We start from the raw sequence: 17,327 nt of genomic DNA, 5'->3' as shown, positions 1-17,327 counted from the left end.
CCAAATTTAGTGGACCATTGATTGAACTCAACTTTCTATTGGCCAAACATTATAAAAATGACCTACCAAAACCTGTGATCAGATTGGCCCCTAAAGGAATTGACAAGGATAGGAAAGCCAAATTGCTGCAAAAATTGGAATGGAACTGGAACGACGGAAATGACATTGAAAGTGACTAGTATTAGATAATGTATTATTTTTAGTTAATATATGTTTTTCTTACAAAGTCTGTGTTGTTTGCTTTTATGTTATTTGCTAAACTATGAGTACTATACTGCAAAATTACTTAGTAGTAAACCTTAAGATTTCTTGTGTAAGTTTATTAACGTGAAGTTCACATTGAGATCTTAAAACAGTTTTGCAAATAAGCGAAGATGGCATGTCATAATTTACAAATTGCTTAATATCTCAAAACTTGGGTTTTGCAGATACGACTTCCTGTCTTAGCAGGGCAGTCTAGCAAATGAGAATTTCTTCTACTTGCGCATCTACAAGTTGAGCAACAGACGACTTGTAAATGTGAAAAAATCGCATTTTTGCGGCAGTTTTAAGGTTTAAATTCGTGTTGGAAGTTGAGGACAAACAGTTCATGAAAACATGTGCGGTTATTTTATTGCGCTCTTTAGTTTAGCCAAACGGTCAATCTGTTTTATCTCATGAGAAATTCAACATTTTTGAAGAAAAAACTGTGCCAAAAAACTACTTTGGCCCTTTCATTACAAACAAAAAACCTTCCGTGAGTTTCCTCCGTCTAACGCATCATTTTCGAGTAAAAAAATAAAAATCGTATTAATGCAGTTTTGTGCAATGGAAACTGGAAATATTGGCGATTGAATATCATCTGTTACTCTGGGCATTTTCCCCCGACTTATTGGCCAATAAAGGGGCACAAAATTTGAAAGGCAATTTCTGGGCCGACATCGACTTTACACTTGATTATTGTTTGCACAATAAATTGGCGCAATTTCAGCAAAACCAACATCAACTTTAATACTTCGCCTCCAAAGAAGGGACGAACTTTCTTTACTAATTTGGTAAACTTTTTGCATGCAAGCCCTAATTTCTTTTCGCTTTACTTCGATAATCTTTCCCAGAGAAGAAAAATTCCCGGAAAATTTACGCAATCTGCAATCTTTGCCATCGTGCTCCAAGTGCGCAAAAATCGCAGGATTTTTCAGCCGTAGCCCATTGCTAGACTTTTCGCTCATATCTGGTGACCTCCAATAATTGGCCCAATTTAAAAATCGGGGTAAAGCGCCTAGTTTTCTACTAATTGATATTGAACTTAGCTTGGACCAATTCGAAAAGCTTTTAACTAGAAGCAAAGGAAGCAGCAATGAAGATTATGATTAGACCCTGGCAATAAAACTATGAAGAGTTTAACTGCGGCAATACCCAGATGGAAGAAGTATTCCAGTTGCATTTACATACTGTCCGACTGTATCCTGTAATAATATTAATCGGTCCACTTGCACATCTGCCGCATCATTGCGATAAACTCCGGCATTCCATCCGAAAGATTAACTTTTACAGTTACAACATTCGCCGTCTTAAATAAGAATATTAACGCAAAATAAACATTTGCCTGCCGGATCGGCCTCTATAGAAAGTCGTGTAGATCTTCCTTTGTTCGGGGATGAAAGCTTTTTGTCCGGCACCTATACCTGTGGGTGTATAATCTCGGATTTATTTGAACGACTGTGAAAAGCTACACGTACTCAAGTCTGCACATTCTGGTGGATTTCCGGTGTGCACGGAGAAGTAACTTTAATAGTGTAATGGGGAATTAATGACGGCAGTTGCGCTATTGTGCGGCTTTTTCCCAGTTCATAAGTTGTTGTTATCTGCAGTTTTCTCTTGGAACATTACTGGTTCCCGGTGAACACCCCTTACCACTTAATGGCGCGTGTAATGTATGATTTTCGCAATCTTCTGCCGCTTTAATTAGTTTCTTCTAACTGGCCGAAAGCCAAACATTCCAAGATTGTTCAATCGAGCCGTTTAACATTATTTGGAATGCTCCACTTTGCTTAGGAAATTCGTAACGGTATCATTTAACAATGAATTAAATCCTCTTTGGTCAAGCAACGCAATTTCCGGTTCTACAGCTCGTAATTCAGTGTTGAATTGTTTTTAATATCAGTTCAAGGCAAGATTATCAGGTCAATATTCATTCATTTCAGTCCCTGTTTGGGGAATTTCATTGATTCTTTTTTGTTGGTGAATTATCGAAAACCGCAAAAATGTACATCAAATTTTTCAGAACGCAACTACTGTTCCATCATTTTTAACTGTGAATATTTTACCAGTCGGTATTGCGCCTTGAACAATTTTTTTATGGAATCATGGTGCTGGTCACATTTTCGCACCAAATATATGAAAACTTTTTAATTCCGCACAAGAAATTTTATTTGTGCTGAACATCAATTTGTACGGAATGTTGTTTGCAAAGTGAAATTTTCTGTGCAAATAAAAATTAATTTTATGCAAAAAATGTGACTGGGCAAAAAAATTATATTTTTCAACTGGCTCGGGACAAACAGACGATTGAAGATCCAAATCACTTAGAAGACTTGAGGATATAAATAACAACGGATCCTTTTTCTCTCTGGCGTACCCAATATTTTTCGCAGAGGGACTTAAAGTTTGACCAAGAAAATATGACAGTATTCCATCGCCCTGTAAACTACGTTTATTGCACTTTTTGGCTTCTTTTATTAGGGAAATTTAGTGCAAGAAAAGAGGAATGATTCGACAAAAACCTAATGAGAAAAGTGAACGCTTTCACGGCCGGTTAAATCACATTTAGAAATGTTTTTCGGGCTTTGAAGCCGTGGTCCATGGGAATTTCTTCCTGACGTTTCGTCCACAACTGCGGTGGACATTATCAAAGGCGATGAGGCAGTGGGCGAAGTGATCTCCCGTGCTTTCCGACTAAGACGGAACTCTCTGACGTTCGTGACGTAAAAAATTATTATAAATGCGACTGAGAAAATATTTGCAGTCAAAGTTAGGGGATATTGGGGCGATAAATTTGGGGCGCAGTGATAGCAAGGGCCTGAGCGGCAAAAATTGCTTGTTTCTCAACTGGAAAAGCGGTTTTAGAGCTTCCCCTGCATAGGATTCATAGAAATTGTTCTAATTGACTTTGTATGTTGCACAGTTGCCCGAAGCTAAAACATAACGCGATAATAACACAACAAATATTCAACGTGGAAGCGTGGCCTGGAGCGAATAACTTGTGGTGTTTTTTCGCCGGCAAATTTACATGGAATTTAATTACACATTGGTATTCGGCAAACCAATAAATAATTAAGTGGGTTTTGAAAATGGCCTAAGTCAACAAGCATGTCCAGCTTTTTGTCCGGACTTAAGGCAACGATCGGCCGAAGAAAGACGTTGCAAATTGGTAGGTCAGGTTTGATTAAATTTTAGAAATTTGTTATATAACCGACTCCCCGATTTTGGTATGGGGAAATGTCGAGTGCTGCCTGATTTGCCATTGCTTATGTTCGAATCAGCTCGGAATACAAGTTCACTGTCTGAAGAAAATGTAAATTTTTCAAGGAAAAGTGCATTTTCAAGTAATGCAAAGCCGGGTTATAAAATTGATAAACGGTCAGGAAAGTTGTGTGAATAATGTTGTGATTTTGGTATTCCTACTTATTTCTTATTTACTTGAGTAAAGTTTGCAAATTTTTGGAAACACTGCAGAGAATAATATTGTGTGAAAAACTGTCGGCAATCAATTATAAAACGTTTACCTATTTGTAATGTTTTTTTTTCATCTGGACTTTTCATCAGAAGACCAGATAAGTTAATAACGAAACCTCGCTCCTCAATAATCATAAGCTGATTTGGTCTACAGCTCAATGCCTTCCTTACGGGAGAAATCCATGACTACATGGTCTGACGTCATGAGTCTTTTAGATTTTACCACTGAGGCCCTATTTTCACTTTCACTTTCCCAAACTTTGGTGCATAAGAAAGCATTTTCAATTCTATCGTTTCACCTCATCGACAAAACATGGACTGTTTGCTGTAAAATCCTCAATTATTCTTCTCCTTTCGGTCACAGCCAATTCAAACATTTTCTCACACTATTACACAATAGCTAAGTAATGAGCTCGCATTCTGCACAGTTTCAGCATGATTCAAGTGCTGTTAGAGGCCCGAACTTGGTTAGTTCCAAACTCCGCTAATTAGGAAAGTTTGAATGAATGCTACTAACCTTTCAAAGCCAATTCGATGATAATTCATCTGCCTACTGTTTGCCATTCATTTACTATTCCTACGGTGCCAGGCTGAGGCAGCCTTACCACCTGACTCATCCGATTACAGGTAGTCTATCTATAATTGCTTTGACCATCTGGGCATTCGCAAATATACCTAAACGGTCGTTCGATGGATGAGTTCGAAAATCCCACGATTTATTGGAAGTTGGGAAACGCCTCTTTTATACGGTGGGTTCAGCAGTGCAATTTTTGGACAAAAGCCCCGACCCGTTAGGTTTAATTCTTAAATGCTGCTTTTTTAGCAATTATCAGTTTTCCATTGAACTCTAAGTATGATTTCGCTATACCTAAGCTCAACAGGCGTCGAGGAAATATTTGTTCGGTTTTCTGGGAAATTTGTCGGGGACTGTGGGGTTTAAGTAAAGAACATGCATGAGAATTTACGAGTGAAATAATCAACACTTAAAAAATAAGTTGAAGGCGGTATTTTCCGACCATCCATGTGCTGATGAATTCGTCTTCAAACGAGTCGCATTTGCCTGAATGCTGAGGGATTGAAAACTGATTACTGTTAATGCCGCAAGGCAGGCCCGATCGTTTTGTGCCACATTAACCCACTTGATATTATTAAGAACTAACCAGAATCCACTTACATACCAATGAAATGGATCGAATTTCCCTATCGTGAAGTCTTTGTTCCGCGGAAACAAAAGGCGTTCGCTCGTGAACCACAATTACGAAATGTAGGAGTTTAGAATTTTATTCCTCCACCTTCTTCTCCATAACGGTCCGTTAGGTTAATCGCATTTTTGTCCATTCATTTTACATTTTCTCTGCGATCATTTACGGTTAGTTTGACGAAATGAGACGAAAAATCGACATTTCGATCTTTAGTCAACGCGAAAGAATCTCTTGCACTGTGACTCATTGCATGCAACCGTAAAGCTGGCCATATTACCATTACCAGGTGTTTAAAGAACCATTGTTGGGTCCGAAAAAATTATATTAAACAGTGTGATTTGTTTAAGACTAAATTTGTCAATTCCCAGCGAACAAAGCTGCAGGAAAATGACCTTAAATCTGATTCGTCTGTGGTCGCCAGTCCACTACCTGAAGGCTCGTTCTTCATTTCAATGATTCCTCATGGCTTCGCTATTTCGTATAATTAATCTTAACCATTCCGTAAACATTCCTGAACAGTTCATTCGAAAACCTATAATTATGTAATGGGCACTCTAAATGGATCGGACAGAATGTTTTTCTGGATTTATTTCCTTTAGCAACGCGTCTTCTCGAATTATGCCCCTTTTATTGACGATTTAATCAAAACGTGATAAATTCATAAATTTAACAAGAATTCTATGTTCAAGTTATACCAGGGGTTTTTACTCTAGTTTAGTCTGCTGTCGTACATTGCTTTGAAGCAAAACTATTCAAGTTTATGCGCCGTTTTTAATCTTGGATTTGATCCGAAATAATCGACATTTTTGGGGCATTTTAAGAGTTTTTCGGGTGGGCGCGATCTTTAACCGACGATATCTTCCTTAAGATGCATTCAAACACTACAAATATTTGGGGAGCTCCTTGGGTTGGAAGCAATTAATTGATCTGAAAAAGCACGCATGAGAAATTTTGATTTTTAATCGAAAATTTCCTAGGAATGGAGGGCTTTTTTTTAGAAACCGGTAAACGCAACGAGCTCAGTGAAAAGCACGCCTGAAGCTTTAGATCCGAAATAATCGAAATTTTTTTAATAAAAAAAAAAGCCGGTCTCGATCTTTAACCGACAACATTTTTCTTAATATAGAGTCAAACACTTAAAAAATGTCGATTAGGGGCTCCTTAGGTTGGAAACAATCCATTCAGCTCAAAAAAACAAACATGAGAAATTTTGATTTTTTATGGAAAATTTCCTAACGGTGGGGCTCGACTTGAAGCTTTAGATCCGAAACAATGGCGATTTTTAGCCCAATTTAGTCCGTTTTTGAGCGCTCACAATCAGGTTCTTCAACCGGCAATATTTTCTTTATTCTGGACTGAAACACTTCAACTATGCAGGCTAAGAAAACACGCAAGAAAAATCTTGATCGTATCGGTCCAGCCCAGATAAGGCACTAAAACCGAAGAATTTCATTACAGTAAAATAGCAATTTCTGGGCAGTTGCTAAAAACAAAATGAAGTGTTCAAGTTCCGTTTTTGCCAAATGAGACAAATAAAAATACGGGGTTAGTTTCAATCATTGATTTAATTGAATTCTGCGGCTGGTGCTGGTTGAACATCGGCAAAAAGTGGAACTTTTGCCAAGTTTAGTGCTGCTTTTCAGCATTTTTCGTTGGACGTTTTATGCAGATTTGATTAAACCGCTTCTCCAGCTGCGTGGGACTAGTTTTATTTAATCTATAGAAATTCAGTTAGGTTCAAGCACCTCTTTAAGTTATGGGCTTCGCTATGAAATTTGCAAGAAAAACTGGCTTTTAATGATTTGTTTATCAATTGATTAAGATATAACGATCTTTGGGATTAAGGTGAATGAAGTCCACGTGGAAGATATTTTTGGCTAAAGGATTGATCAACCTGATGGGAAATCAGTGAAGATTTTATTGGATTTTGAGATTGTCTGTTTTACTTCTTCAGATGATCATCCCATTCAGCTGGTGGTTATTTTATTTACATCCTCCCACTAAACACCTTTACATCACAATTATAAATAAACTTAAGACATATTATTCATTGAAGTAATTTCCAAGTCTGATTGGGTTTGTAATCGTGACATGAATTTAAAGCATAAATTACAAGCTGGTCAACATATGGCCAGCTTGCAAGTAAAACTTGATGTACTTAGACAGTTAGGTAATAAACAGCGTGTCGGGAGCAGGATGAATATGCCTGAAAAATGCGACTGAAGAGCTTCACTTGGCCATAATTTCAAGTGGTTTGATGGGAAATAGTCACTATGAGTTTTGGCCGTTTCACATCCCGATTGTGATAAAAATCGATTACATAATCCGTGAGTATCGATGGCGATAACAAGTCCGCTGCAGCCGTCCATATAGGGCATAGTCGAACAATAACCATCGAGTACCACCCGCACATTTCCATTAAGGACGTGATGTATGCAGCAATTTTGAAACCACGATTTCGTACAAAAGTGTCACTTGTTTGCCCTCGTCAGAGTCGCAACATTATTATATACATACAAGCCCACTTTCGCCCGGGTTTTAAAATGCCGCGGCCAACAAACAATGGCTTGTCATTTCGCTCGGTTATCGGCTGCATAGTCAAAAGTCTAATAAATGTGGTGGTTGAATTGGTTGATCTTTGAACCCAGCCATATGGCAAAAGTTGCCGTGGACCTTTCGGGCCCCGAAACATTGTGGATTAAATCAGAAGTTGAGCGAGGAATGGTTGTAAATTATGCGAGATTGGTTAAAAATTGCAGCAATATTTCAGCAAGATTTGCGCAGAGCTACACATTTTTTTTAAGAAAAATATGTTTTTTTCTCATTATAAATCCAAATACTTTAAATATGCAGGTTGATCGACGTTCTTTAGGTTGGAAACAATCCGTTTTTCAAAATGCCTCAAACCCTTCACCTCTTTCATCTCCCGGAAGCGAGAAATGCAACCAGCTTATTGGAAAACACGCTTGAAGCTTTAGATCCGAAAAAATCGACATTTCCGGAACATTTTAAGCGTTTTTTGAGCGTTCACGATCTTTAGCCGAAGATTTTTCCCTTAATATATATATTATATTGACCCAAACACTTTATAAATGCTTGTTTGTGAAAAAATTAAAATTTTCTCAAAATGTCTCAAATTTTACATCATTTTCAGCTCCCGGACGCGAAAAATGCATCGAACTCATTGAAATAATAGACATTTTCGGGCCATTTTAAGCGTTTTTTAAGCGTTCTCGGTCTTTAGCCGACGATTTCTTTCTTATAACAACACTTGACCCAAACACTTTGTAAATGCATATTTGCGACCTTCTTACGTCGAAAGGAATCGATTGAGCTCAAAAAACACGCATGTGAAATTTTGATTTTTGGTGGAAATTTTTCCAAGGGTGGGGGTCGATTTTTTGAAAAAATGAAAATTTTCCCAAAATGTCTTAAATTTTACATCATTTCAGCTCATGGACGCGAGAAATGCATCAAACTCATTGAAAAACATGCTAGAAGTTTCAGATCCGAAACAATAGACATTTTCGGCACATTTTAAGCGTTTTTTGAGCGTTTACGATCTTTAGCCGACGATTTCTTCCTTATTATTGGCCCAAACACTTTATAAATGCATATGTGTGACCTTCTTACGTCGAAAGGAATCGATTGAGCTCAAAAAACACGCATGTGAAATTTTGATTTTTGACCGAAATTTTTCAAAGGGTGGGGGTCGATTTTTTGGAAAAATTAAAATTTTCTCAAAATGTCTTAAATTTTACATCATTTTCATCTCCCGGACGCGAGAAATGCATCGAACTCATTGGAAAACATGGTAGAATTTTCTGATCCGAAATAATAGACATTTTCGGGACATTTTAAGCGTTTTTTGAGCGTTCACTATCTTTAACCGACGATTTCGTCCTTATTATTGACCCAAACACTTTATATGCATATTTGTGAACTTCGTGATATTTGTGATTCGCATATTTGTGAAGTCGAAAGGAATCGATTGAGCTCAAAAAACACGCATGTGAAATTTTGATTTTTGACCGAAATGTTTCAAAGGGTGGAGGTCGATTTTTTAAACAAATGAAAATTTTCTCAAAATGTCTCAAATTTTACACCATTTTCAGCTCGCGGACGCGAGAAATGCATCGAAGCCATTAAAAAACAAGGTAGAAGTTTCAGTTTCGAAATAATAGACATTTTCGGGACATTTTAAGCGTTCTCGATCTTTAGCCGACGATTTCTTCCTTATTATTGACCCAAACACTTTATAAATGCATATTTGTGACCTTACGTCGTAAGGAAGATTCAAAGTATTTTATTCGGGAAATCGGCTTTTCGACCTTAACCGATTGCAATTTTCCGAGATGCAATTTTTATAGAAAATCGTTCGTTTTTCCACAAATTTCAAAATTTTCAAATCGCCCGGATATTAACAGTTACGCAGAAAATTTCTACATGCAAAAAGCTGTTTATCCAAAAGAAAATCGACCTTAAATCCACAAAGGAAACATTGATAACATTTGTCTTGAAAAATCGTCTTTTCGACCAAACTCTGATGACGTTCAAGATTCTCAACTGATTGATTTCAAGTTTGCAATATACCATTTTGAGACCAACCACTCGTTTTAGAACGAATTTTCAATGCCCCAAATCGGGCCCGTATTAAGAGAGTTACTAATTTATTCATACTAAAGGATCTGATGCGCCATATAATTATATTAAAATAAGCGCAAAATATTCATAATATGCGTGTCATTCCCGTGTTCGCCATCATACAAAGTATTTATTTTCTTCAATTATCCATTAGATTAGAACAAAATATCGTCAGTCGACATAAACCTGGCACAAATGGGGGGATCATGGGTCTCTGGATCCCCCCTTCTGAATTGGCTTTGCCATTTTCTTTAAATCGATCTCCATGTCGAATCATTTAAACAAATTTAAATCAAAATCTTTTGCAAAACTTTCAACTTTCGATTGTTCGCTTTAAATGACGATTTAGTTAGCAATTCATTTATCAACCGATATATTTGAACCATTAAGATCGAAAATTGTCTAGAACGTCACTCTTTCAGAGTGTTAATCTGGCCTTGATATTACAATGCCCTACCCTGTCTTGTCGTTGTCCTTTCATTTCCAATTGCTCGATATTTATTGCATTAAGTTAGTGGTGCCCTTTAAACGGGAAATTATGCGCCAGTAATGATAACCATAAAAACTGTTAACAAGTGCATTTATTATTATGCACTTGAAACCAGCCACACTTTATGATTAGATCATTGCATAAATGAAGTGTTTCACTCGTATTCGATTATATAATCGAACAACAGCCGCTGTATATTGTGAATAGTTTCCAATTGGAATTATTCAAATATTCGAATGTCAAGAACGGATAATTAAGTGGCTGCTACCAAACCACTTTACGGCCAATTTGCTGTTAATGGCCCAATAACAACATCTGCACTTCGATATAGAGAATACGGAATTTTGACACTAAAGCCTCAAACATGTTGTGCACAACAACTCTTCTTTAGCATCGTTAGTATTTGATTAATGCAAAACATCTTATTGATTTAAGATTTTTCTGTGGCTGCCGCCCAAAACCAAGACCAATGTGAGAACAGGGGAGGTTGAAACGATTTTCTCAGTTATCAATTCAATCCAGCTGTATCATGTTAAAAAACGAAATATACAAAATCGGCCTTAAACGATTTAAAACTGCCCAGAATTTTCCATCCAGTTCCTCAGTTAACGAGCTTTCATAAATAGCATTAAGCTCGTGGAAGATTGAAATTTTTCTTGGGCAAAAAACGAGCAATAGAAACCTTAATTGAGCCGATTTGGACAGTAGCCAAAGGTTTTGGTTCATTATCTTGGAGAAAAAAGCAATTTAATTAACGGGTGCTCGGCTTTATCAAGGCGATTTCGTATTTAATTTTTCCAATTGATCGGGCTCGTTAGTTGCCTCTTGGCCGCGCCCATCAGCCAGACCATTAACTTTATTATAGAAGGATATGTTTAGTCCTTACTTGACTCCCATTTTTCTGATTTAGTCATAAATAATAATACTCCAGTGTTTATATTTTTGAAAATTTCGAAAAACTGCCCATTGAACTGTTGAGGAAAACTGAAATGAGTACATAACATTGGCACGCATATAATGGCCTATAAATATTTTCTTTTCCCCCAACCACCATTAATTCTTTCCAGTTTTCCACATGTTAATTTATTGTCTACGCATAATCCATTCATGCCAATAAATCTTACTGCTTTGCCTAAGTTACCATACCATTGTTTCATGCATTTGGGGAGTGGTTGTTAAATGATTAATTTAGTGTCATGCACTACAAGACAGGGAAAAAATGTAGTGATTCAGGTTCGAGTGTGTGAGCCAGAGCTATACCAATCTAACCCCGACTAAATCAGGCCGTTTCGGCTAAGAAAACTGAATCTTTTTACTAAATTGCTCGTAAAAAGTTACGAATTGTGACCTCTGTTCTCCGCCTGTTTTATAGTTTTCCTTCCATTTGTGTTTTTCCAGCGCTTGATTGTGTCCATCTTCAATAAATCTAAATCACGAAATCGCAAAACTTTATCTCCATTTAAGCAGATCTTTTCTAGTCTCAGTCAGCAGCGTGGTTTCTACCTGTATTTTCGCTCCTTTGAAGCTCTATTTTGCTTCGAGATTTCATTCTATATAGTCGTGAATTTAGCTTTGTTCATTTTAAGTTTATTGTCAACTAGCGGCGTGGCGTTGCCCACGTTGACCTGTAGTTACGTGCGCAATTTTTCTACAACAGTTCTGATCGATCTCAGCCGAGAGGCAAAAAATGAATAAATAAAATTTATTTCTGGCCGCAGTTAAAGGCTTGTTATAGAACATGAAGAGAAATATAGAACTCAACGAAACAAAAACTAAAAGAATTAGGAAGTTGAAATTTTGTCAGGAAGTTACTCTCCAATAAACGAAGAAACATACACAATTTCAGCCTTGCAGCTCGGTGCGATCATGGTTAAATTTGGAGTTTTTATGGACAGACAAACAGACATACATTCATTTATATATATATCAATAGAGAAGAGATATTCCTTGGTGCTTTGTGGCAAATATTCTAGTTGTACTGGAGATTTGCATCATTTTCCGCTATGATTGCACTCTCGTCGCCAAAAAACGTATCTGCAGATTTCAGGTTGTGTAACCTGAAATGTGCTACATCAAGATTTGATTTTTCATTTTCCGTTTCTTGATTATTTAGCGGTTATCAAAAAATCGTTTAAACAGCATTAACAGAGCACGATTTAAAATTTTCTGGAAAATTAACGAATGCTCTGATGGCTCTGATTTTTCGCCTAAAGCTCTGCATGAACGGCCAGGAAAATTGCACTCTGTATCTTCCATGACTTCCGAGTTTAAAAAATCATACAATTACAGAAAAACCGCTCCTCAGACCACAATTTGAAGATTTCTGGAAAGTTTATGCGTGCTTCAATTGCACTAATTTTTTACCTGAATAAAGTGCAACGGTGAGAAAAACGTCAGTTAAAAGCCTCAATTGTAGGTACAAAAAGGTTTTTTAAACAATTGCAGAAAATAGCTTTCAGAGCACGATTTGAAGATTTCTAGAAAAATTAAAGTTTGCTCAAATTGCTCTCATTTTCCACGTGAAGCTCCTCAGAAGCCTCGCACAAACTACAGGGAAAATTGCAATTGACATCTTTACTTGCTTCCAAGTTACAATTTTTTTCTTCAGACAGTTACAGAAAACCGCTCTTCAGAGCACGATTTGAAAATGTCTGGAAAATGTATGCCTGCTTCAACTGCAGACATTTTTTACCTCAATGAGCTCCAAAGCCTTACGTACACAGTCAGAAAAACTTCAGGTGAACACTTCAATTCTAGGTAAAAAAGGCTTTTTTAAACAATTGCGGAAAAAAGATTTTCAGAGCACGATTTGAAGATTTCTAGAAAAATTAACCTTTGCTCAAATTGCTCTCATTTTCCACTTGAAGCTCCTCAGAAACTTAACATAAGTTTATGTCTGTAGTTACATGGGATCCATGTAATCCATCCATGTAGGTATAAGGAAAATTGCAATTATCAATTTCTTCAATTGCTTCCGAATCACAATGTTTGAGCACAGTTTGAAGCTTTCTGGATAATTAACTCAAGCTTCGATTTCTCTCAACTTTCAACTCAAGCAACTCCCAAGCTTCGAATAATCGACGAAAAAACTTGCAATTGAAATCTTCAGTTCCTTACGAGTAACATTTTTTTCTTGGGACAATTACAGAAAACCGATCTTCAGGGCATGGTTTAAAAATTTCGGGGAAATGCGCGTTGTTGTTACCATTTTCCAGCTAGAGCTACTTTTCATCTTGGAAAAATGGTAGTTGAAATGAAGATTTTTTCCTTGCTTCCACCGATTTTTAGAGCACGATTTGAAGATTTCTAGAAAATTACCGGGTGCTCGAATTGCCCTCGTGTTTCACTTGAACCTGCTATGGGATGTTTCATTTGGTCCCAATTTTCACTGGGAGCTAGTCCCAAGCTTCACATTCACTGTGAAAAGAATCAGAATGAAAAGGTTTAATTTACTGGCAAATTACAATGTTTTTCAGCCAAGGACAAGAAACCGTCTTTTATAATAGCTAAGTCTGAAAATCCCCCAAAATAATTGAGAGCCTCAATTGGTTTGATTTTCTGCCAGGATTTCTTCTGATGCTTCACTTGCACTATGCAAAAAGGGCAGATTGCAATTGTTACTCCTTCATTGTTCATTCATGTCTTCATGTTCAAAAGTTTATTGGTATTTTCAATTTGTTTCTGCATTTTCTAGGAGTTTTTACAATGTTTCTTTCATGTTGTGTTTGACCTTCATTTCATTTCATTCACAGAAATTTTTTAATTCTTCATAATTTTGTGCACTTTCTCACGACAACTTTGCTTCCAGCTGTTTATTGTTGCGTTGCCTGATAATGTTTTTGCATATTTCTTTAGTTCAACTTCTCATCAAGCATTTCTGAAGTTGAAACACTTTGGAACATTGAACAGCTCGATTTTCCCATTTGCCTTATCGCAACACTGCACATTTTTGCTAATACTTGGCATTAAGTAAGTGCATAATTTAGCCTACACTTCGCGCTACATGCCTTATGATGAAGCCACCACCCATTTAAGCGGGTCGAGACTTAAGCCCAAGTTACTAATTGATATTGTCAATAGAAGGCATGGGCTTACTGCTTATTTAGATCTAAGAACTACTAAACCAAACCTGTTCTTTTATTAGATAACAAATAAAAACTGCTCTGCACTTGGAGGTAAATACCTTTCCCACATCAATTTGACGTTAATAGGAAGGACGCAGACAAGTTTGGACATGTTTAGATATTAATTAAAACTAGAAGCGTTACAGAACGGCCCATTGTTAAGGTGGAGCTTAAAATGGGCTATTTTATGTGCTTATGTTTGAGGATTGAAATTTTTAACTAACGCACATTAAGGTGAACGTACCGATGGTATTCGTCAACTTTGTGAACTGGTTTAGTTTTGTTGGTTGGATTTTTTCACTGCTGAAATTTGTATTATTTCGACTTACGTATTTTGGAAGCAAGATTAATTAATGTTCTTAAAAAAAACCTGGCTTTAACTGATCGAAAATCGAAAATGTTTCGGTGGCATTTTGGTGAAATAGAAACCCATTAATTGCCCAGGTAAAACTAGTCTATTGTTATTTCTTCGTCAATTTCAACGTTAATGAGGAAATGCAATCAATTTCAACCACATTTTTTGAACAGTGCTCACTTTAGTTGATAAATCGGCCAACGACCATAGAATGAAGTAATTTTCGTAAATAATTGACAAAGTGTGGGGACAAAACAGCGGAACGATTTATCAGTTCATGTAGAGATCATGATTAAGCAATGTGGGTTGTAAATTTCAATAAAACTATTTGTAATGGTGCTGTAGTGATTTTTCAACATTCAGAAAAGTATGTTAATATATTCGTTTTGCTAGGTTCTGGCCACGTCACCACAAGCGCTATGTTTTAAACCACTTTTATATTCAGAACCACGTCTAACAATCATTATTTTCATGGGAAAGGTCATACATTCTCGAGACAAAATCTTTACGACATGATGAGTCACAAACTGTTTTCTAAGAGTACTATTTGTTTACTTTTATCTTTACACGGTGGTATCTGGCCAGCCGTGAACAGAAGACGAAGAGCGATTTACATAATTTTGCATTTCCCGGGACAAACAAAAAATGTTCAACTGGGTAAAAACACACAAATATTTTAAACTTTGAACACGTAAACGAGTGCAGCCCTTCAAGGGTCTTCAGTCTATTGTCTTTGCCAGTTGCACCTACAGAAATGTTAAATAATTAATTCCATGGATCAATCAAAGAAAATCTTTATACACATACCAGCACTTAGCATACAAGTGAGTGAAACTCTCATGTAAAATTAACATTTATTGTAGTGAAGAATATTAATCAATCCGATCAATCACGTGCGATGTAAACTGGCTTAGATATATTACGCCATTTAGGTACCATTCTCACCTCAAATAAGTGTTACGAACAGTTATATAAAATCTACAGGTATAACGACGCGATGCTTGCTTATAGTTATTTCAATGCGAATTTTTCTGCCATTGTAATTTTCAATTTATTATCGCGGTGATTTATGGGAAAATTTGCCATTCTCAGAAATTCCTTGTTTACACCAATCCGATGTTTCACTGTATTAAACCGAATCGGACCGTATGCCATTGGCATTAATTTCCGCAAGAGCGCAATATCTAATTACAGTTAAAGACATGCATGCCTGGCAAATTATAAAGTTCAACGATTTTTGTGGAAATCGAATGGAACGGACGGGTTGATGGTCTCAGGTTCATTACCGCGACATTCGCTTTATCTGTGTATAATCTAATTTAATCTAGCTGGTTGTTCTCAAACGAAAAAAAAACGTCAAAAATCCAGTTTTAAAATCATTATAATTAAAACAGTTACATCAACGCGGCTATGTAAATATTGGACGATTATTTATGGAATGCCAATAACGTTGGTCACAGTCTTGACCGCTACGTTCAAATTTAAATTAAATCTTTCAGGCAATGGATTATTGGCAATATTTAACAATCCGTTGTCTAATCTGGTTTGCATTGCTCCAACACTTTTCAGCTGCTTCTACTTGATTTGCGATCTACTTGCTCGCAAAGTTGAGAAGGTACAGAACTCGATTTTTGTATATTGAATGACAAAGTTAAAAAATTTAAACCTGCAAAAGTTGCCAGGGTATAAAATGGAAACTTTGCCAGTTGCTTGACCAAGACCTAGTCTATACATGTGCAAATTTTCAGTCAAATCGCACAGTCTATTATGTTTCTAGGACGTTCCAAACTTGACATTAAAAAGTATTGCAAAGCCCCATTTTGCCGATGTGCCTCTAAAAAATTCGCGCTTGCAAAGTTCTTGAGATAAACAAGCGAAACTTTAAGTCTGGATTAACCAGCTATTTGTCTGCAAATCAGAAAGTTCTCAATCAAATCGCAAGTCCCGTTGTTTCCCAAGAATATTCTAAAACTGACGTTTAAAACTCATGCGGAACGCCAATTTGCCACCGCGTGTCTAAAACGTCTTACCTTGCAAAGTCGATGAGTAGTTAAAAATGCCAAACTTTGCGGGTTGATTAACCAGATGCCTTTCTAAAAACCTAGAAGTTTTCGATCAAATTGCAAGTACCATTGATTCTCCAGAATTTTCCAAACATAATGCTAAAAACTGATGCAAAACCCCAATTTGCCACCGCGCTAAAAAAATTCCACCTGACAAAATCGATGAGACTAAAAGCGATACTTTACTAGTTGATTGACCAAATGCTTTGCTGCAAACTTGGGAATTTCCGATCAAATCGCAAGTCCCATTGATCCTCTAGAATATTCGAAACTTGACGTTAAAAACTCAGGTGGAACGCCAATTTGCCACCGCGTTTCCAAAAAGTTCTACCTTGAAAACCCTATGAGATTGAAAAACGAAATTTTACGAGTTGATTAATCAGATACTGGTCTGCAAACCTGGAAGTTTTCAATCAATGGCACTCTCCGTTGATTCTCCAGAAAATTCGAAATTCGATGTTAAAAAGTCATCCAAAACGCCGATTTACAGCCGCGTGGAAAAAGTCTCACTCCTAAAGTCGAGCAGATAGAACAGCCAAATTTTTTGAGTTGATTGATGTGATACTTGCCCACAAACCGAAAAAGTTTCAATCAAATCGCGGATCGCTTTGATTCTCTAGAATATTCCAAACATTCGTCAATTTTCCACTAGTTATGCGATTCAATCAATTGTGCCGCCGCGATTCTCAAACCATCATCAATAAAAAAATTGGGCAAATATGCAATTGAGATTTT

The 17,327-nt window shown here is 36.8% G+C and overlaps 1 protein-coding gene and 1 long non-coding RNA gene across 2 annotated transcripts in view; both read right to left on the bottom strand.

Moving 5' to 3' along the window:
• Positions 1–857, bottom strand: part of LOC109544746 (protein Shroom) — a 63,787-nt gene extending 62,930 nt beyond the window's left edge. The window contains exon 1 of the mRNA XM_019915063.2: positions 849–857. Coding sequence (XP_019770622.2) covers positions 849–857 — 9 coding nt within the window. The remainder of the gene's footprint in view (positions 1–848) is intronic.
• A 15,035-nt stretch (positions 858–15,892) lies between these two features.
• On the bottom strand, positions 15,893–16,874 carry LOC125505408. The gene is made up of 3 exons (XR_007282149.1): positions 16,560–16,874; positions 16,251–16,437; positions 15,893–16,195 (listed from the first exon to the last, which is right to left on the bottom strand). It is a non-coding gene; the product is annotated as an uncharacterized LOC125505408 (long non-coding RNA).
• Between the last annotated feature and the right edge of the window lie 453 nt (positions 16,875–17,327).

This window comes from Dendroctonus ponderosae, unplaced genomic scaffold (assembly GCF_020466585.1).
Source record: "Dendroctonus ponderosae isolate FM_Combo_2020 unplaced genomic scaffold, Dpon_F_20191213v2 Dpon_F_20191213_8, whole genome shotgun sequence".
NCBI lineage: Eukaryota > Metazoa > Arthropoda > Insecta > Coleoptera > Curculionidae > Dendroctonus > Dendroctonus ponderosae.
Note: the sequence above shows the minus strand (reverse complement) of the source record. Positions and strands in the feature narration are given on the sequence as shown.